The sequence below is a fragment of the Mytilus galloprovincialis genome, chromosome 3, assembly GCF_965363235.1.
Source record: "Mytilus galloprovincialis chromosome 3, xbMytGall1.hap1.1, whole genome shotgun sequence".
Classification (NCBI taxonomy): domain Eukaryota; kingdom Metazoa; phylum Mollusca; class Bivalvia; order Mytilida; family Mytilidae; genus Mytilus; species Mytilus galloprovincialis.
In genome coordinates, this window is record NC_134840.1 from 28,652,457 (window position 1) to 28,675,743 (window position 23,287).

A 23,287-nucleotide genomic window follows, 5' to 3' on the forward strand; every position below is an offset into this window, starting at 1 on the left:
TATGGTCTGGTTCATGTGATTTGACCAGGTGAGGTCTTTAATAATGGTGAGCCAAAGATATTTCCCACTGTCTATTGTTTATAATCTTGGTCCATGGAGTGGACATTACTATAGATAACATATCTGCTCATAACCAGGTGCTCCGCAGGGCGCAGCTTTATACGACCCCAGTGGTCGAAACCCTGAACAGTTGGGGCAAATTTGGTCACAATATTCAAGCTTGATACTGTCTGAATTTTGATTGTGATCAAATTTTTGACATAATATAGGTTTTTGCCACAAAAATAATGTGGTTCAAGATCTAACACATCTATTGCACAATACTGTGCAATTGAAGATTTCTTATTGAAACTTTTCAAAATTTGAAATTTGAAAAATGTTGAAAAAAAATCCCTTAAAAAAAATGGTAAACCCCCCCCCCCCCCAATTTATTGAAACCCCCCTTGGAGCAATAACCCTTAAACTCAATCCCATGCTTTCCTATGTAATATTGAACCTTGTAGTACACATTCTTAGTACAATTACAAATGACAAAAAAACCAATTAACCAATAATTTAAAATTTCATAATTTATTCCAAATCATTTGAAATAAAAAGTCTTAACAGTATACTTTCTATACAAAAAATTAGTGCTATTCCATTGTTATTTAAGACTTACAAATGACACTTTATTCCATTGTTAATTAAAACTAAGACTTACAAGTGACACTTTATTCTCCCAGTTATACATGATTCTCTTTTCTGAACAATTATTTAAGACTTACAAATGACACTTTATTCCATTGTTAATTAAAGCTAAGACTTGCAAGTTACACTTTATTCCATTATTAATTAAGCTAAGACTTACTAGTGACACTTTATTCCATTGTTAATTAAGCTAAGACTTACTAGTGACACTTTATTCCATTGTTAATTAAGCTTAGACTTACTAGTGACACTTTATTCTCATTGATTTTGTTAGGGGATCCACCATTACTTAACTGATCATGAACATCCTTGTACATCTGACGAGGTGTTGATAACTGAATTTCTTTTTTCTTACTAGCATCCAGTCCTATATAAATTATTAAGATAACAGATATATGGAAAGTAAACAGAAAGTGGCTTCATGTAACATTCTTTATCAATCAGGTCACACCTATTTAGGATCTATTTTTGTTAATAAAGTTTTTTCCATTATTATATGTATGTCATAATTCTCATATTATTATGACAATTTTCTTTTAAATAGATATTTTCATTGATAATTTTTTTTTATTTCTGAGTTCATTCATCTTCTTTTTTTAAGTGGTAGTAACAATATATTTCTATGGTATTATAAAAAAATGTTGGTTTTCTTTTCATTTATACTACATGTACTAATGAGGTTATCCGGAAATTACAAGCCTGAAATATCTATCAGGTTTAAGTTTTGTGAATGTGCATGAATGATGCATTTAAACGAATTAATCACATTGAAGTCATGTAAATGAAAAAATACCCATTTAAAAATAGTATGCATATAAACATTATTACATAAATTAAAAGGAATAAATGGAAAGAAATACAATGAAGTTATGGAGATTAAAAGGAAGTATCATTATGCATGCCGCCATCTGGTTTTCACTCAATACTAATACAGAAAGTCAATTTATTTTCTGTTCAAAACAGGAAGTTTTAGTTTTGAACTTTATAAAATATAGGAACATTTGAGTTTTCACTGACATTTCACCAACATGGTATAATAATTTAATTTTGGATGTACCGCGTCTTCTGATTGGTTGACATGTACATGATTCTCTTTTATTAAGGGCATACGATACAGTTACAGGGGAGGTAATGACGTTGCTTATGTAAATTGTTATTCAGATATTATTGCATGCATTTATTATTGTGATTTTGTCAGTTAAGACAAAAAAGCGATTTTAATTTTTGCTATATTGAGAAAAATCATGTTTAATTCATATAAAAAAATCAAAATGCGAGTTTAAATTATTGCGATTATAACCCTGTCACATTTTTCACAATAATAAAAACATGGCAATAATTTCTGAATTTACAGTATATTATCGTGAAAAGATTCAGTTTTCGACTGATTTTTATCATTCAAACTTATTTAAGGTGGCACCTAACACTACAGGGAGATAACTCTGTAAAATCAGCTAAACATTTTAATTACGTTGTGTTGTTAAGAAAATATTAAGCTTCTCAATGATCAAATGATAAGTGTTTGTCAAATTGCTATATAACCAGTGTAATTTTTCTGACAAAACGGTTGGTTCAAAAATTTTTAAATTTTCATATTTCTGTCAAAGGGTCAAAGTAAATACTTTGTCAAAATTTTATGAAAATTAAACGAGCCAAATTAATTTTAGTGAAAGTGTTGGGTACCACCTTAACTTGAAAATGAGTTCATGGACCCCTCTTTTTTAAAATGCCATTTGGTTTGATTACATGAGAAGATTATGTGTGCCAATTTTCATGAAAACGTAAATAGAGCAATTTTTATAAATTTGATAAATATTCAGCAAAAAAAATATGTTTTTTTCTACATTCATGAACATTTGATAGATATGAATTATTTCTGAATAAAAGTGTAGAAATTTTTAGAATACTTTAACTAGAGGCTCTAAACAGCCTGTGTCGCTCACCTTGGTCTATGTGAATATTAAACAAAGGATGCAGATGGATTCATGACAAAATTGTGTTTTGGTGATGGTGATGTGTTTGTACATCTTACTTTACTGAACATTCTTGCTGCTTACAATTATCTCTATCTATAATGAACTTGGCCCAGTAGTTTCAGAGGAGGAGATTTTTGTAAAAGATTACTAAGATTTACAAAAAATGGTTAAAAATTGACTATACAGGGCAATAACTCCTAAAGTTACATCCCAGCTCCTTTGTTCTAACAGGGGTGATCTGAGCCGGATCACCCCTACCAGATCACCCCAGTTTGAGTTTCTTTGTTATGCATGCTTTCCTTTGTTCTGTAACATTTTGGGGGGAATGTCAAATCCACTGTAAAACTTATAAATAATTATACGGAAAAGACTATCTATCAAAATTCACGTAGAAAAAATCCAGTGTATATGCAAGGGTTCGAACTCAAGACCTTTAGCATATCTAGCCACGACACATACCACTACACCAGGACAACTGGATACGAACTAACAGTAATTTAACATACTTAAAGGAAGCAAGATCTTTTTATAAGTGGGCCGAGTTGGCAGACCTTTATTCAGTGGGGTTTAAACCTTTTTCGTTAATAAGTGAGTTGTCAGACTAATTGTTCAATTTGATTTTACACTTTTTTCAAAAGTGGGAAGAGTCGGTAAAGAACAGTGGGGCGATTTTTTTATAAAGTGGCGATATAGTGGGGGCCAATTGGCAAGTGGGGCGAGTTGACATTGTTTGATATCTACTCATCGTGTTCGGGGGTCATAAAGGGTATACATCATATAGTAATATATGAAGTATATTATAATGGTTGTGTGGCGTTCTAAACTCGATTTTATGAATTGTAGACGGTTTTTCATCTAATCTAAAACAGCTGGGATGTAAAATAGTTATCCCATTCGAACTTGGTGTGTCAGTGTTAGATCACCCTCTGGCCTCCGGCCATCGGGGTGATCTTACACTGACACACCGCGTCCTTGTGGGATAACTATTAAGGATCAACTGACCATTTCGGTCATGTTGACTTATTTGTAGATCTTACTTTGCCGACATTTATTGCTTTTTACAGTTTATCTCTATCTATAATAATATTCAAGATAATAACAAAAAACACCAAAATTTCCTTAAAATTACCAATTCAGTGGCAGCAACCAAACAACGGGTTGTCTGATTCATCTGAAAATGTCAGGGCAGATAGATCTTGACCTGATAAACAATTTTACCCCATGTCAGATTTGCTCTAAATGCTTTGGTTTTGAGTTATAAGCCAAAAACTGCATTTTACCCCTATGTTCTATTTTTAGCCATGGCAGCCATCTTGGTTGGTTGGCCGGGTCACCGGACACATTTTTTAAACTAGATACCCCAATGATGATTGTGGCCAAGTTTGGTAAAATTTGGCCCAGTAGTTTCAGAGGAGAAGATTTTTGTAAAAGTTAACGATGACAGACGCAGGACGACGACAGACAACGGATGCCAAGTGATGAGAAAAGCTCACTTGGCCCTTTGGGCCAGGTGAGCTAAAAATACAGAAATTACAAATTATTTAACAAAAAAAAATTTGTGTTTATCTTTTAAAACAAAAAAGTTATGTCTTTCTTTCAAAAGGGAAAATACGGCCACAAATCTCAATTTTGAGCAAATATACAAAAATTTCGACCACATTTTACTCAAAAAGTAGCACATGAAGGTATATTTTTTATTACATATTTGATTTAATCAGGTAAAAAATAGTCTATATGGAAATTTTTATCAAAATGTAAATACGAGATCAAAACTGTATCGTATGCCCTTACCAATAATACTTATTTATTCATTATTGATACTGTGCTGTTTTTGAACAAAATGCATCTTAACTATCAATGAACATGACAAAATTTCTTCTTACTTAATATACTCTGCACAGATTTAGGTTCTACACATTTTTAAACAAGTGAAACTGCGAGCTACTGCTCACTGATGATACCCCCGCCGCAAGTGGATAATATTAATAGTGTAAAAATATGCAAGTGTTCGGTAAACAGGAAGTTGTCGAGTGATGAATCTGAAAATGCATCACACGGTATGGCTGACTTATAAAAATCCTGAAACCAAATTTCAGAAATCCTTGTATTGTAGTTCCTGAGAAAAATGTGACGAAAATTTTTTACTTGGTTATCATGTGTAAAATCATACAAGTGTTCGGTAAACAGGAAGTTGTCGAGTGATGAATCTGAAAACGCATCACACGGTATAGCTGACTTATATAAATCCTGAAACCAAATTTCAGAAATCCTTGTATTGTAGTTCCTGAGAAAAATGTGACGAAAATTTTCAACTTGGCTATCATGTGTAAAATCATACAAGTGTTCGGTAAACAGGAAGTTGTCAAGTGATGAATCTGAAAACGCATCACACGGTATAGCTGACTTATATAAATCCTGAAACCAAATTTCAGAAATCCTTGTATTGTAGTTCCTGAGAAAAATGTGACGAAAATTTTCAACTTGGCTATCATGTGTAAAATCAGACAAGTGTTCGGTAAACAGGAAGTTGTCAAGTGATGAATCTGAAAACGCATCACACGGTATGGCTGACATATATAAATGTTGATACCAAATTACAGAAAGGGTGGATGTGTAGTTCCTGAGAAAAATGTGACGAAAGTTTCATGGGACGGACTGACTGACGGACTGACGGACTGACGGACTGATGGACGGACGGACGGACGGACGGACTGACAGACAGAGGTAAAACAGTATACCCCCCCTTTTTTAAAGCGGGGGTATAAAAAACATTTTGGACAAAAACATTACAATTACAACTTATTTTGTATTAAATCAAAAGTTGTACATCAGTAAATATTAAAACAAGAGTGACAGCCTGGCATATCTGGCCTGATTTATTTGTCATGATTGAACAGATAATGTGTAATATGAAGATAACCATAATGGTGCACTATAAGTTTCCAATAAAGTCAACATTATCAAGGATCAATAGAAATGACCTCAAAGTCAGATGAACCATGCCAGACAAACGTGTACAACTTACAATCATACCATACACAAAACATAGATAACCTATTCTTATTGAGAGACAAGACAAATTGCAAAACTGAAAATTGATTACAGTGACTTGACTGTTAGTGTTGCTATTCAGCAATTGCAACTCATTCAAAATTTTGACCAAAAGAAAAACTATATGAAAGCTTAGTTTGGACATTTTTTTTAGCAATTCAAAATAATAACAGTTCCTTCAGCCCTGAAATGACTATAATATACCTATACAAACTGATAAACTGATTTTGTCACAACATCAATAAAGTGGAGTTAAAGTCTTATAGGATTGTAAGTATGTTTTATTTTATCACCTTGCACTTTCACTACTTGACTGTGGTTTTCTACAGCAGTTAGTTCAAATTTCTGAACATTTGAACAATTTGATTTTATAAAACAAATTGCAATTTGGTCAGAATTTTGAATAAGTTGCAATTGGTGGATAGCAACACTTACAGTCAAGTCACTGTAATGTACCATGAAAATGAGGTCACGGTCAGATAAACCATAACAGACAACATGTGCAAAATACATGCAATCATTCCATAAACAAATATAGTTCATGTTGACATATTTCTTACAGTATCTGAAAAACAAATATTACCATGAAAAATTTACATTGACCAATGAACCTTGAAATTGAGGTAAAGGTCAAATGAACGCTGCCAGACAGACATATACACTTTACATTCATTATTTACACCAAATAGAGGTTTATTATTGCTTATAATATCTGACAAATAGACTAAATCAGAAAAAAACAAGAATGTGTCCAAAGTACACGGATGCCCCACTCCAACTATCATTTTCCATGTTCAATGGACCGTTAAATTGGATAAAAAATATAATTAGGCATTAAAATTAGAAAGATAATATCATAGGGAACATTTGTACTAAGTTTCAAGTTGATTGGACTTCAACTTCATCAAAAACTACCTTGACCAAAAACTTTAACCTGAAACATGCACTTTCATTTTCTATGTTCAGTGGACCGTGAAATTGGGGTCAAAAGTTTAATTTGGCTTTAAAATTAGAAAGATCATATCATAAGGAACATGTGTACAAAGTTTCAAGTTGATTGGACTTCAACTTCATCAAAAACTACCTTGACCAAAAACTTTAACCTGAAACATGCACTTTCATTTTCTATGTTCAGTGGACCGTGAAATTGGGGTCAAAAGTTTAATTTGGCTTTAAAATTAGAAAGATCATATCATAAGGAACATGTGTACTAAGTTTCAAGTTGATTGGACTTCAACTTCATCAAAAACTACCTTGACCTGAAGCGGGACAGACGGACGAACGAACAGACGAACGAACGAACGAACGAACAGACGGACGGACGAACGGACGCACAGACCAGAAAACATAATGCCCCTCTACTATCGTAGGTGGGGCATAAAAATAACATTGACCAATATAAATCTTAAAACAAAAAGTTTACATCATCACGCAGCTGCTTCCAACACTGCCACAAATTTTTAATCTCTATTTCTGGCATTCTGAGGCTTGAACCCAAAAACTTAATTCCAGCCTATCCATTGTAGTAAGAAACCTTGTAGTATAATTTCAGAGAGATCCATACACAAGTTATTGTCTGTAAACTAGAAAAATGCTTCTTTTTGGCCCTTTATTGGCCCCAAATTCCTACATGTTCGGGGAAATTAACCCTAAACTCAATCCCAGCCTTCCCTTTGTTATATGGAACCATGTGGTACAATGTCAGAAAGATCATGATACAGTTACACACAAGTCATTGTCCTGAAACTAGAAAAATGCTTGTTTTTGACTCCTTTTAGGCCCTTAATTCCTAGACTGTTTGCCCCATAACCCTTAAAATAATTCCCAACCTTCTTCTTATGGTATTAAACATACCTTCTTCTTATGGTATTAAACATTTTTGTACAATTTCAGAGCAATTGAAATACATATACACAACTTATTGTCCTGAAACAAGATAAATGCTTGTTTTGGGCCCCTTTGGACCCGTAATTCCTTAACCTTTGGGACCATAATCCCCAAAATCAATCCCAACCTTCCTTTTGTAGTTATAAACATTGTGTTAAAATGTTATTGATTTCTATTTACTTATACTAAAGTTATTATCCGGAAACCATCTGTCTTCAGACGACGATGAGGTGATACCAATATACGACCAAAATTTTTTTAATTTTTGCGGTCATATTAAAATGTTTAGTCCTGTGTAAATATACATACCATGGGTCTCCATGTAATTATTGAAAACTTGTTGACATTCTGATCCATCCTGACAATGGTCTCCAGCAAAAAATCCATCAACATCAACCAGATTAAAATCAGCACCATTCTTACAAAAATCAAAGTCACACATAATTAATTTTAGTAGACCAAGAACGGATTAAAGCCATTTATATAGTTTATTTTGTGATAATATTCATGTTGTTTTTTGGAGATAAATAGATATAATAAGATGTGGTATGAGTGCCAATGATAAAATTGAGAAAGGAAATGGGGAATGTGTCAAAGCGACAACAACCCGACCATAGAGTAGACAACAGCCGAAGGCCACCAACGACGACCATAGAATAGACAACAGCCAAAGGCCACCAATGAGACAATTTTCCAAAGTATACATTTGTGTGATTGGTATTAAATATCCTATTTGGAATTAACTGTACTCCTCTTACCTTTGCTATAATGACTCACACATTTTTGTTGAATTTAAAAAAATCACAATTTTCCTTAAGCTTGTTACAAGCTAAAAAATGTAAATATATTGCCCATTATTTTTTTTTAGGGCAAAAGAGGGCATAATAGACTTATTGATAAACATTATAGATTAATTCTCAATCTTATGATAAATAAAAGTACATGTATATATATATATATATATATATAACATCTCCATGCCTTATATATCATGTACTGTAGTACGCCGCTAGATTAAAACGGATGAGGAAAGGTAACACACGGCCACCGAAAGCTTTATTTTTGTGAAGCCCAGGTGGTCGTGTGGTCTAGCGGGACGGCTACAGTGAAGGCGATTTGATGTCAAGATATCTCAGTAGCATTGGTTCGAATCCCGGCAAGGGAAGAACAAAAAATTTGCGAAAGCAAATTTACAGATCTAACATTGTTGGGTTGATATTTAGACAAGTTGTTCGAAATTCTTTTTAAAATACCAGTTTAAATTACAGGGCTCCATTCATTTGGGATGGATGTATAAGTACGTAGCCACGTTCAATTATTTTACCTCATTAGATAAACTTATTTTTCTAATCATTATTAGACTGCTACTCGTTTGGGAGGCTTAAATATGTAGTTTCTGTTGCAATTGCCCTACCGTTGTCAAGTTTGAAATATTATACAAACTTGGATCAGTTAGGACATCTTTGATTTCTTTTGTTTGAGGACTGCCCTCAATGCAGTTATAACATCTAAACTGTCACAACCTTTGGAAATTTAGAGTTGTGCCAGTTCACATCGAAAAAACTATTTTCATTTGGCATATCTTTGTAATCTTTGCGCTGTGTTTGGAAATTTTAAAATTGTATCAGCGTCTGTGGTGTTTGCTTAAATTGTATAAATTTCAAGATTTAGAAAAATTTTTAGTTTGAATATATTGACATGATTCATTTGACATCGTGCTATTATTGAAGAAGGATATCTGTTATCCGAAATATCTAATATTTGTTTATTTTATAGTTATTTAATGGTGATGTTGTACCCTTTTTGACTTGTTATATATTATATTTTGTAGTGTACAGAATCAAATTACATGATCCATCGCCCCTGTAAGATTGATCGTTGACTATTTATTCAGTCATTTTATATATATATATATATACATGTACTTTTATCTATCTGTTTATCTGTATCTGTTTGAAACACTTTACAACTTACATTGAGTAATAACTGTACCATATCCACAGAGTCACATGAACAAGCAGTGTGTAAAGGTGTCCACCAATCGTCATCCTGTATATTGACGTCTGCTCCATGGCTAATTAATATGGCTGCTGTTACTGCATTGTCATCTGATGCACACTATAGAAATATGAAGGTACTGTTTATATATATATATGATACTGAGCTGAACGACTTCATGCACAGATCCAGGATTTGATATTAAGGGAGGGGGGTTCCAGATAATAAAAAGTTGAAGTTCTGGATGCACCCATGTCTGAATCCGTCAGGGAATCAGTGACTAGACTTGCAACAGATTATCAACTTACTTCCACCGACATAATTCTTTCGGCTCTTACATGATTAATTTACACTCTCTTAGTTCTATTACAACCCTCTTCTTTGCGCCTTCTGTATCCCTATCTTACTGAATTGAGTGATTTAGCGGCATAAATTATATGAAATATTCATTAATTTTATCCAGTAGTTAATAAATTAAAAAGTTTATTTTTAAAAAGTTAATAGGTTTGTCCAAGTTGATGTACTGGTCATATATTATGAAAGAAATATTTGGAAAGTTATGGAACAACTTGCATGAATATTGAAGTCTATCATAATGAAGAGACGGTTGAAGTTTGTGAATAGTAAATATCAGCTCTTTCTTACTCACCTTATGTAACAAGGATGTCCCATTTCCTGTTCTAAAATTTTGGTTAGAACCATGTTGTAATGACCTTGTTACTTAAAATAAAACAATAAAGTATTTTAAAGCAGTTATATGGGTATGGATAAAAACCAGGTACATGTAATACATATGTTAGTGTATAAGTAAATATGGCAATAATTCTTACTACAATGTCTTGAAATAAAAACTTTTAATTCTAAAGCCTCGGTCACACCTTACGGATAGCTCAAACGGATGCCTAATGGATAACTTTTTTTCAATCCATTCATGTCTGTTCTTATCCGTTAGACGTCCGTCCATATACTTTGCGTGTTCGTTAAGCGTATGTTTTATACTCGACGTCTGTTCTGTCCGATGGAAAATTTTGAGCATGTTCATAACTTTGAACCGATGTCCAACAGAAGAAATGTCCGTTGAACATCCGGTAGGCGTCCGTTTTGTACGGTACTCATCCGTTTTGTTTCCGTTTTGTATCCGTTAGTACGTGTCCGTTATACATCCATTGGAGGTCTGGAGGATAAATTCACCAACAGACTTGTAACGGACGTCTAACAGATAAAACGAATGTTGAACGAATGTGAAACAGACTTCTACCAGACATATAACAGATAAAACAGATGAACAGATCTGAAACGGATAAATGCCAATTGAAAATTTCACGTCAGAAATGCCCATTAGATTTATTACTGTTCATGAAATCTTATTATTCATAATCAATGTTAGAGTAAGGGCATGTCTTCACAATCAAGCAGCTCTTACTCAGGCCAGACACTGCCCTTTGGCGTTATTTTGAAGAATAAACCAAAACCTGTTACACAGAAACATTTTGAATATTTATGCAATTTATATGTATTATTATTGTCGCCTTTAATTTTTCCGTACATCTTGTTTATCCGTTTTATCCTGTACACTTAGCTGTCCGTTTTATGCGGTACTACTCCGTTGGATGTACGTTTCGACATCCGTTCTTTCTGTTTCTCGTATGTTGCATATCATTTGCATGTCCGTTATGCATTCGTTAAGCGTCCGTTTTATTTGATTAGTACATCAACAGACTCCCAACGGATAACAATTTTGTCAACAGACAACTTTTATTTTCATCCGTTAGGCATCGGTTCGTCTTATCCAGAAAAGTTAAATTGTTTTAATTTGCCATGTATAGTATCTTTATATATATATATATATATATATCACATGTACATGTACATTAGCAACAAACTTATTGACTTGTACATGTAATCTTAATTACCTTCTTTATCATCAAAATTTTCAACAGCATCCTGGAGCAGTATATCTTCAGGAAAAAAAGGTCTAGTATTTTTTCTGTTAGGTTTGCATGGCTTTTTGACAGAACCACCGCCTCTTTCTTTGAGGTCTCTAACAAACTTCAGGTAACTTTCAATCTGTTTTTGTCGTAACTGTCGATTAATTTTCAGTCTTTCATGTGCTGATAATTTTTCCAGGACAGATTTGTCAAACTCCATTTCCTTTAGCTTCAAATGACTTTATATTCTACAATTCACTGAAAAAGAAAAAAAAACACTGGTTCAAACATAAATACTAAAATAACAAAAGAACAGAGTTACAGGGTATCCTGTTTTGACACATATTATATCTGTCCAAAAGAACAGAGTTACAGGGTATCCTGTTTTGACACATATTATATCTGTCCAAAAGAACAGAGTTACAGGGTATCCTGTTTTGACACATATTATATCTGTCCAAAAGAACAGAGTTACAGGGATCCTGTTTTGACACATATTATATCTGTCCAAAAGAACAGAGTTACAGGGTATCCTGTTTTGACACATATCATATCTGTCCAAAAGAACAGAGTTACAGGGTATCCTGTTTTGACACATATCATATCTGTCCAAAAGAACAGAGTTACAGGGTATCCTGTTTTGACACATATTATATCTGTCCAAAAGAAGAGAGTTACAGGGTATCCTGTTTTGACACATATCATATCTGTCCAAAAGAACAGAGTTACAGGGTATCCTGTTTTGACACATATCATATCTGTCCAAAAGAACAGAGTTACAGGGTATCCTGTTTTGACACATATTATATCTGTCCAAAAGAACAGAGTTACAGGGTATCCTGTTTTGACACATATTATATCTGTCCAAAAGAAGAGAGTTACAGGGTATCCTGTTTTGACACATATTATATCTGTCCAAAAGAAGAGAGTTACAGGGTATCCTGTTTTGACACATATTATATCTGTCCAAAAGAAGAGAGTTACAGGGTATCCTGTTTTGACACATATTATATCTGTCCAAAAGAAGAGAGTTACAGGGTATCCTGTTTTGACACATATTATATCTGTCCAAAAGAACAGAATTACAGGGTATCCTGTTTTGACACATATTATATCTGTCCAAAAGAACAGAGTTACAGGGTATCCTGTTTTGACACATATTATATCTGTCCAAAAGAAGAGAGTTACAGGGTATCCTGTTTTGACACATATTATATCTGTCCAAAAGAACAGAGTTACAGGGATCCTGTTTTGACACATATTATATCTGTCCAAAAGAACAGAGTTACAGGGTATCCTGTTTTGACACATATTATATCTGTCCAAAAGAAGAGAGCTACAGGGTATCCTGTTTTGACACATATTATATCTGTCCAAAAGAAGAGAGTTACAGGGTATCCTGTTTTGACACATATTATATCTGTCCAAAAGAACAGAGTTACAGGGATCCTGTTTTGACACATATTATATCTGTCCAAAAGAAGAGAGTTACAGGGTATCCTGTTTTGACACATATTATATCTGTCCAAAAGAACAGAGTTACAGGGATCCTGTTTTGACACATATCATATCTGTCCAAAAGAACAGAGTTACAGGGTATCCTGTTTTGACACATATTATATCTGTCCAAAAGAAGAGAGTTACAGGGTATCCTGTTTTGACACATATTATATCTGTCCAAAAGAAGAGAGTTACAGGGTATCCTGTTTTGACACATATTATATCTGTCCAAAAGAAGAGAGTTACAGGGTATCCTGTTTTGACACATATCATATCTGTCCAAAAGAACAGAGATACAGGGATCCTGTTTTGACACATATTATATCTGTCCAAAAGAAGAGAGTTACAGGGTATCCTGTTTTGACACATATTATAATTGTCCAAAAGAACAGAGTTACAGGGATCCTGTTTTGACACATATCATATCTGTCCAAAAGAACAGAGTTACAGGGTATCCTGTTTTGACACATATTATATCTGTCCAAAAGAACAGAGATACAGGGATCCTGTTTTGACACATATTATATCTGTCCAAAAGAAGAGAGTTACAGGGTATCCTGTTTTGACATATATTATATCTGTCCAAAAGAACAGAGTTACAGGGATCCTGTTTTGACACATATCATATCTGTCCAAAAGAACAGAGTTACAGGGATCCTGTTTTGACACATATCATATCTGTCCAAAAGAACAGAGTTACAGGGTATCCTGTTTTGACACATATTATATCTGTCCAAAAGAAGAGAGTTACAGGGTATCCTGTTTTGACACATATTATATCTGTCCAAAAGAAGAGAGTTACAGGGTATCCTGTTTTGACACATATCATATCTGTCCAAAAGAAGAGAGTTACAGGGTATCCTGTTTTGACACATATCATATCTGTCCAAAAGAAGAGAGTTACAGGGTATCCTGTTTTGACACATATCATATCTGTCCAAAAGAAGAGAGTTACAGGGTATCCTGTTTTGACACATATTATATCTGTCCAAAAGAAGAGAGTTACAGGGTATCCTGTTTTGACACATATTATATCTGTCCAAAAGAAGAGAGTTACAGGGATCCTGTTTTGACACATATTATATCTGTCCAAAAGAAGAGAGTTACAGGGTATCCTGTTTTGACACATATCATATCTGTCCAAAAGAAGAGAGTTACAGGGATCCTGTTTTGACACATATTATATCTGTCCAAAAGAAGAGAGTTACAGGGTATCCTGTTTTGACACATATTATATCTGTCCAAAAGAAGAGAGTTACAGGGTATCCTGTTTTGACACATATTATATCCGTCCAAAAGAACAGAGTTACAGGGTATCCTGTTTTGACACATATTATATCCGTCCAAAAGAACAGAGTTACAGGGTATCCTGTTTTGACACATATTATATCCGTCCAAAAGAAGAGAGTTACAGGGTATCCTGTTTTGACACATATTATATCTGTCCAAAAGAACAGAGTTACAGGGTATCCTGTTTTGACACATATTATATCTGTCCAAAAGAACAGAGTTACAGGGTATCCTGTTTTGACACATATTATATCCGTCCAAAAGAAGAGAGTTACAGGGTATCCTGTTTTGACACATATTATATCCGTCCAAAAGAAGAGAGTTACAGGGTATCCTGTTTTGACACATATTATATCCGTCCAAAAGAAGAGAGTTACAGGGTATCCTGTTTTGACACATATTATATCTGTCCAAAAGAACAGAGTTACAGGGTATCCTGTTTTGACACATATTATATCTGTCCAAAAGAACAGAGTTACAGGGTATCCTGTTTTGACACATATTATATCTGTCCAAAAGAACAGAGTTACAGGGTATCCTGTTTTGACACATATTATATCTGTCCAAAAGAACAGAGTTACAGGGTATCCTGTTTTGACACATATTATATCTGTCCAAAAGAACAGAGTTACAGGGTATCCTGTTTTGACACATATTATATCTGTCCAAAAGAACAGAGTTACAGGGTATCCTGTTTTGACACATATTATATCTGTCCAAAAGAACAGAGTTACAGGGTATCCTGTTTTGACACATATCATATCTGTCCAAAAGAACAGAGTTACAGGGTATCCTGTTTTGACACATATCATATCTGTCCAAAAGAACAGAGTTACAGGGTATCCTGTTTTGACACATATCATATCTGTCCAAAAGAACAGAGTTACAGGGTATCCTGTTTTGACACATATCATATCTGTCCAAAAGAACAGAGTTACAGGGTATCCTGTTTTGACACATATCATATCTGTCCAAAAGAACAGAGTTACAGGGTATCCTGTTTTGACACATATCATATCTGTCCAAAAGAACAGAGTTACAGGGTATCCTGTTTTGACACATATCATATCTGTCCAAAAGAACAGAGTTACAGGGTATCCTGTTTTGACACATATCATATCTGTCCAAAAGAACAGAGTTACAGGGTATCCTGTTTTGACACATATTATATCTGTCCAAAAGAACAGAGTTACAGGGTATCCTGTTTTGACACATATTATATCTGTCCAAAAGAACAGAGTTACAGGGTATCCTGTTTTGACACATATTATATCTGTCCAAAAGAACAGAGTTACAGGGTATCCTGTTTTGACACATATTATATCTGTCCAAAAGAACAGAGTTACAGGGTATCCTGTTTTGACACATATTATATCTGTCCAAAAGAACAGAGTTACAGGGTATCCTGTTTTGACACATATTATATCTGTCCAAAAGAACAGAGTTACAGGGTATCCTGTTTTGACACATATCATATCTGTCCAAAAGAACAGAGTTACAGGGTATCCTGTTTTGACACATATCATATCTGTCCAAAAGAACAGAGTTACAGGGTATCCTGTTTTGACACATATCATATCTGTCCAAAAGAACAGAGTTACAGGGTATCCTGTTTTGACACATATCATATCTGTCCAAAAGAACAGAGTTACAGGGTATCCTGTTTTGACACATATTATATCTGTCCAAAAGAAGAGAGTTACAGGGTATCCTGTTTTGACACATATTATATCTGTCCAAAAGAAGAGAGTTACAGGGTATCCTGTTTTGACACATATTATATCTGTCCAAAAGAACAGAGTTACAGGGTATCCTGTTTTGACACATATTATATCTGTCCAAAAGAACAGAGTTACAGGGTATCCTGTTTTGACACATATTATATCTGTCCAAAAGAACAGAGTTACAGGGTATCCTGTTTTGACACATATTATATCTGTCCAAAAGAACAGAGTTACAGGGTATCCTGTTTTGACACATATTATATCTGTCCAAAAGAACAGAGTTACAGGGTATCCTGTTTTGACACATATTATATCTGTCCAAAAGAACAGAGTTACAGGGTATCCTGTTTTGACACATATTATATCTGTCCAAAAGAACAGAGTTACAGGGTATCCTGTTTTGACACATATTATATCTGTCCAAAAGAACAGAGTTACAGGGTATCCTGTTTTGACACATATCATATCTGTCCAAAAGAACAGAGTTACAGGGATCCTGTTTTGACACATATCATATCTGTCCAACATGTCTAAGGTCAATCAAACTTTTTGTACGTTTCTTAAATAAAGGTAGACTTGGGAGGACTTACAGTGCAAACTTTCCATAAAATTGATATTTCCAAGTGGCTAACTCTTTAGTTTAAACATATTTATTTATAATGGATTGGGAAACAAGTTTTGCAACTTGAATTAATCCCTTTCCACTTTGCTGGTGCGAGTGCTGCCTTGTAGCGCAATTAGCCTGCTCTTTTTCGAAATCTATAAGGGTATCTTTAACATGCAAGAGATATGGCTCTCTCTTAACACGGGTCAGCCATTTCCCTTACAAAAAAAAAAGGCCCTGCAGCAAACATTTGCAGCAAGTTTCCAGCAAACTTGCCGCAACCATTTTAACATGCAAATGAAGTTTGCGGCAAGCTTGCTGCAAACATAATTATGTAAATTAGATTTGCTGCAAGATTGCAGCAATTGTTTGCTGCAAGCTTGTGGCAAATGTTTGTTGCAAACTTGCAGGAACTATACATATACTAATGTCATGTGTGAAGACACATTCAATTTATCTCTTTCAAATTACACAGCAACATTTTAACGAAGTCTATTCCTGTCTTTATACAAACAGTCATTGAAAGAATTCTTGCAAACTCATGAGATTTAAGGAAATACATACATGCATTTGAGTTTTGAAAAATGGGCAGGAGTCATTCTCAAATGACATAATATACCTGTATTAAAAAATGAACAGGGTAAAATCTCAAATGTGTATTGAGACTATGAAGCTAGGTAATAATTGCATTACAGAATTTATTTTAATCTTAATAAACATGATCATGATGGTGCAGTACATCAGTTACAAATTAAAACTTATAATAGATTATAATAAGTTTTTAATCACACATACATGTATATATAGTTGCTTACTAAATTATGTTTGATGATAACATTAATTATTTCATTAAAGCATGAAGTTCTATTAATCATTTGTACTTACAAAATTACATACTGATTATCCCATATTATTGAACCAAAATGCCTCTTTGATCTCTTAAATGTGAAATGCATTTCCAAACACAACCAACATTGACCTAGCCACAATTTCAAATTGTTAGCATCCAGGAAGTACCAACTAGGCATGCCCAGTCAATATTGTGTAATTCCTGCAATGTTCTGGCAAACATATAAAATGGCCAAAGTTTTCTGCAATCTTGCGGCAAACATATAAAATGGTCAATGTTTTCTGCAATCTTGCGGCAAACATTCTTTATTATTTCAAACTTTCTGGCAATCTTACGGCAAACATTGATGTTTCTGCAAACTTGCTGCAAGCACTATTTTCTGTGTTCCTGCAAACTTTTTGTTTGCCGCAAGCTTGCAGCAAGTCTGTTGCAAGTTTGCAGCAAACGATTCAGCTTCATAAGGGTTATCGTCCCCTTCCAAAGGACTATCATCGTTTCCTCAAGACCATACTCATAAATGGTGTAAAGGGAGAGCCGAAAATTCAGTCCCTGAAATTTTTATCCCAAACAGGAATCTAACCAGGAACCTTTGTGATAGTAGTGTGATGCACTAACCACTACACCACGGCTCTCTTGGCTAACTCTTTGAAAATAGTTGATGATTTTTAAGAAATGTAGGCTTGGGAGTCAATGGGAGAACATTGTATTCAGTTTGAGTTTCTAAGTTGTTCGAGACAATGCTGATAATTATAAATTCATATACAAATATTGCACACAGGAGAACACTTCTGTTACAATGCAATTTCAAAAGAAATAATATTTCCATGGGGTATTAATTTATTGTTTAAGTTTTAACTTGTGGTCAAGATGTCCCTGCTTTTCTTATACTTGTTTACAGTTTAAATGTGGTCAGGATATCCTTGCTTTTCCTTGAATGTTTAAGAAGTCGTCATGATGTCTCAATTTTCTTTGACTTGTTTACAATTCAATTCAGGTGGTCAGGGCCTTCTAGTTTTTCCTAGACTTTTTTACTGTTTAACCGATGGTAAGAACAAGAACATCCTTGTTTTTCATTACTTTGTTTACAGTTAAACATGTGGTTTTTCCTAGACTTGTTTACAGTTAAGTCACCACAGTTTAAATGTGGTCAAGATATCCTGGTTTTTCCTTGAATGTTTACAGTTGAATTGGTGGTCAGAACATCCTTGTTTTCCTAGACTAAGTTGACTTGTTTACAGTTTAACTGTGGTCAGGATATCATTGTTTTCCTCGACTTGTTTACAGTTTAACTGGTCCTCATGTCCCTATTTTTGTTTACAGTTTTTCTCAGGTGGTCAGGATGTCCATGTTTTACAAAGATGTGTTTACAATTTAATTATTAATTCATACAAATCTGGCAAATACTGTACACAGGAGAACACTAACAATAAAATTTTCAAAGAATAATATTTTCAAGGGGTATTATATTTACTCTATACAAAAATAGGATTTAAGTTTTCCCTAGACTTGTTTACAGGTTTACTGTGGTCAGGAAGTCCTTGTTTTACCTAGACTTGTTGACAGCCTAACTGGTGGTAGGACATTCCTTGTTTTCCTAGATTTGTTTACAGTTTAATTGTGGTAAGGACATCCTTGTTTTCTTTGACTTTGTTAAGTTAAACTGGCCATGGTGGTCAGGATGTCCCTGCTTTTCTTAGACTTGTTTACAGTTTAAATGTGATCAAATGTGGTCAGGGCACCCTTGTTTTTCCTTGAAAGTTTTGTTTAGCAAGTTGTCGTGATGTCCAAATTTTCCTTGACTTGTTTACAATTCAACTCAGGTGGTCAGGACCTTAATTCTTGTCTTACCTAGACTTTTCTACAGTTTAACTTTGGTCAGGAAATCCCTGCTTTTCTTAGACTTGTTTAACTCAGGTGTCAGAACATTCTTGTTTTTCCTTAACTTGTTCACAGTTAAACTGTTGTCAGGATGTCCCTGCTTTTTCTAGACTTGTTTACAGTTTAGTGGTGGTCATGATGTCCCTGTGAGGCTGGCTTCTGTTCATACATTTTAAACGAGATGTTTACCCCAATACAATGTGCTATCCTTGTCAAGTTCATACATTTTAAACGAGATGTTTACCCCAATACAATGTGCTATCCTTGTCAAGTTCATACATTTTAAACGAGATGTTTACCCCAATACAATGTGCTATCCTTGTCAAGTTTAGACATTTTAAACGAGATGTTTACCCCAATACAATGTGCTATCCTTGTCAAGTTTAGACATTTTAATCGAGATGTTTACCCCAATACAATGTGCTATCCTTGTCAAGTTCATACATTTTAAACGAGATGTTTACCCCAATACAATGTGCTATCCTTGTCAAGTTCATACATTTTAAACGAGATGTTTACCCCAATACAATGTGCTATCCTTGTCAAGTTTAGACATTTTAAACGAGATGTTTACCCCAATACAATGTGCTATCCTTGTCAAGTTTAGACATTTTAAACGAGATGTTTACCCCAATACAATGTGCTATCCTTGTCAAGTTTAGACATTTTAAACGAGATGTTTACCCCAATACAATGTGCTATCCTTGTCAAGTTCATACATTTTAAACGAGATGTTTACCCCAATACAATGTGCTATCCTTGTCAAGTTTAGACATTTTAAACGAGATGTTTACCCCAATACAATGTGCTATCCTTGTCAAGTTTAGACATTTTAAACGAGATGTTTACCCCAATACAATGTGCTATCCTTGTCAAGTTTAGACATTTTAAACGAGATGTTTACCCCAATACAATGTGCTATCCTTGTCAAGTTTAGACATTTTAAACGAGATGTTTACCCCAATACAATGTGCTATCCTTGTCAAGTTTAGACATTTTAAACGAGATGTTTACCCCAATACAATGTGCTATCCTTGTCAAGTTTAGACATTTTAAACGAGATGTTTACCCCAATACAATGTGCTATCCTTGTCAAGTTTAGACATTTTAAACGAGATGTTTACCCCAATACAATGTGCTATCCTTGTCAAGTTAAACGAGATGTTTACCCCAATACAATGTGCTATCCTTGTCAAGTTAAACGAGATGTTTACCCCAATACAATGTGCTATCCTTGTCAAGTTAAACGAGATGTTTACCCCAATACAATGTGCTATCCTTGTCAAGTTAAACGAGATGTTTACCCCAATACAATGTGCTATCCTTGTCAAGTTAAACGAGATGTTTACCCCAATACAATGTGCTATCCTTGTCAAGTTAAACGAGATGTTTACCCCAATACAATGTGCTATCCTTGTCAAGTTAAACGAGATGTTTACCCCAATACAATGTGCTATCCTTGTCAAGTTTAGACATTCCAATTAAATCATCCTCTTCATTTATTTTAAGGCACTATTTGGTTCATTAGCTACTAAGGTCGGTATTTCAGTTCATTTTCTAGTCAAGTCTGTAATCTGTTAACATAGTTCTGCCAATCAAGACACACCTCCATTCACATAGAGGAAAATGTCAATACACAATATTTTACAATACAACACACATCACTTTATATATTAAAATATAACCAGATGCTCCGCAAGGCGCAGCTTTATACGACCGGAGAGGTCAAACCCTAAACGGTTGGGGCTAGTATGGACACAACATTCAAACTGGATACAGCTCTGACTTTGGTTTGTGATTAAATATATAGTTGACACAGTATAGGTTTCTGACACAGAATGAATGTGGTCTAATGAACTTAAAATGTCTTTTTTTTCTTTTGAGTAATTCACTATGCTGTTGAATATTAATCCTTTGATATTTGAAGAAATTTTCTTTTTCATTTCGGAAATCTGATATAAGAAAAATTAATCCCCACCAATTTGTTTTCACCTCCCCATTTCCCTTATTCCAAAAATGATCTCAATTCAAATTTCTAATGGAGTTTTCAACAATAACTACTCATTTAATACATCATAAAATAAAATTTGTAAGGGTTCCGCGGAACCCAGTGTCTCGCCTATTTTTGCTGTAAATCGCAGGCTCAACAACAATGAGGAAAAAAATCAATAAAAATATTCCTCTTGTTACTATTTTATGATTGTAAGAAAATCTAAGTCCATTTGAAAGTAAATTACAGAAAAAAACAGAGTAATCTTTTTACAAACTTTACTTCTGGATACAATCTTATGATCATAAATAAGGTTATTTCCAAGTTTGGTACAAACCCAGGATAGTTTAAGAAAGTTATTTAAATTTTAAAAACTTTAACCACAGAGTGAATGTAATGGTTCCCTGCAGAAAAAACTAAGTCCATTTATAAGTAAAATACGGAAAAAATTGAATTTTATTTTTACAAAATTTACTTCTGGATACTATCTTATGATCATAAACAAGCTTCTGTCCAAGTTTGGTACAAACCCAGGATAGTTAAAGAAAGTTATTAAAATTCTAAAAACTTTAACCACAGAGTGAATGTAATGTTTCCCCGCAGAAAAAACTAAGTCCATTTATAAGTAAAATACGGAAAAAATGGAATTTTATTTTTACAAAATTTACTTCTGGATATTATCTTATGATCATAAACTAGCTTCTGTCCAAGTTTGGTACAAACCCAGGATAGTTTGAGAAAGTTATTAAAATTCTAAAAACTTTAACCACAGAGTGAATGTTTTGTTTCCCCGCAGAAAAAACTAAGTCCATTTATAGTAAAATACGGAAAAAATGGAATTTTATTTTTACAAAATTTACTTCTGGATACTATCTTATGATCATAAACAAGCTTCTGTCAAAGTTTGGTAGAAATCCAGTATAGTTTAAGAAAGTTATTAAAATTTCAAAAACTTTAACCACAGAGTGAATATTTGTTGACGCCGCCGACGACGCCGACGACGACGGAATGTAGGATTGCTTAGTCTCGCTTTTTCGACTAAAGTCGAAGGCTCGACAATAAAATGTCATACAGTCATGATTTAAGTTGATTTGACTACTATTCTGAACAAAGAAAGATAACTCCAATGCAACATTTTATATTGGCAAATTTCCAATGAAGTTCATTAAACTAAGGTTTTTGGCAAATTTCCAATTGAATTTATTAATAACAAAGTTTTTGGCAAATTTCCAATATATACATAATTAAAGAGCAGTTTAGATGAGCTAATGAAATGAGTTTCAATTACCAACCTTACACTGCTTTTAAATTAAGTTTTGTACTTAAGTAATTGTCCATTAACCTGGAAACCCTTTCCCCCTCCTTTTTTGCACCTTATTCCTTAATGGTTTGAACCATAACTCCCACAGACAATTCTTACCATCCTTTTTTGGTATTCCAATATCCAAAATCTAAATACATGGTTAGATTCGTCATATCAAAGAACCCCAAAAATCATTTTTTGATGAAATCAAATAAAGTTCAATTTTGGGCCCTTTAGACCTCAATGTGGACCAATTTGATAACCGGTCCTAAATAGTAAAAATCTATAAAATACATGGTTAGATTCAGCATATTGAAGAACCCCATATATTGAATTTTTGTTGAAATCAAACAAAGTTTTATTTTGGACCCTGATTTGGACCAATTTGAAAACTGGGCCCATAATAAAAAAAACTAAGTACATGTTTAGATTCAGCATATCAAAGAACCCCATGAATTCAATTTTTGTTAAAATCAAACTAAGTTTAATTTTGGACCCTTTGGACCTTAATGTAGAACGATTTGAAAACGGGGCCAAAAATTAAGAATCTAAATACATGGTTAGATTCAGTACATGTATATCAAAGAACCCCAATAGTTCAATTTTTGATGAAATCAAACA

General features: G+C 33.9%; 1 protein-coding gene across 7 annotated transcripts in view; it reads right to left on the minus strand.

Annotated features, from left to right (window-relative positions):
- LOC143067624 (unconventional myosin-XVI-like) overlaps nucleotides 1-23,287 on the minus strand; it is a 121,885-nt gene that overhangs the window by 90,697 nt on the left and 7,901 nt on the right. For all 7 annotated transcript variants that reach the window (XM_076241013.1, XM_076241009.1, XM_076241014.1 and 4 more), the window contains exons 2-6: nucleotides 11,513-11,785; nucleotides 10,249-10,319; nucleotides 9,576-9,719; nucleotides 7,911-8,019; nucleotides 930-1,054 (exon numbers count right to left, since the gene is read on the minus strand). In XM_076241013.1, coding sequence (XP_076097128.1) covers nucleotides 930-1,054; nucleotides 7,911-8,019; nucleotides 9,576-9,719; nucleotides 10,249-10,319; nucleotides 11,513-11,747 — 684 coding nt within the window. In that variant the 5' untranslated portion in view covers nucleotides 11,748-11,785. The remainder of the gene's footprint in view (nucleotides 1-929; nucleotides 1,055-7,910; nucleotides 8,020-9,575; nucleotides 9,720-10,248; nucleotides 10,320-11,512; nucleotides 11,786-23,287) is intronic.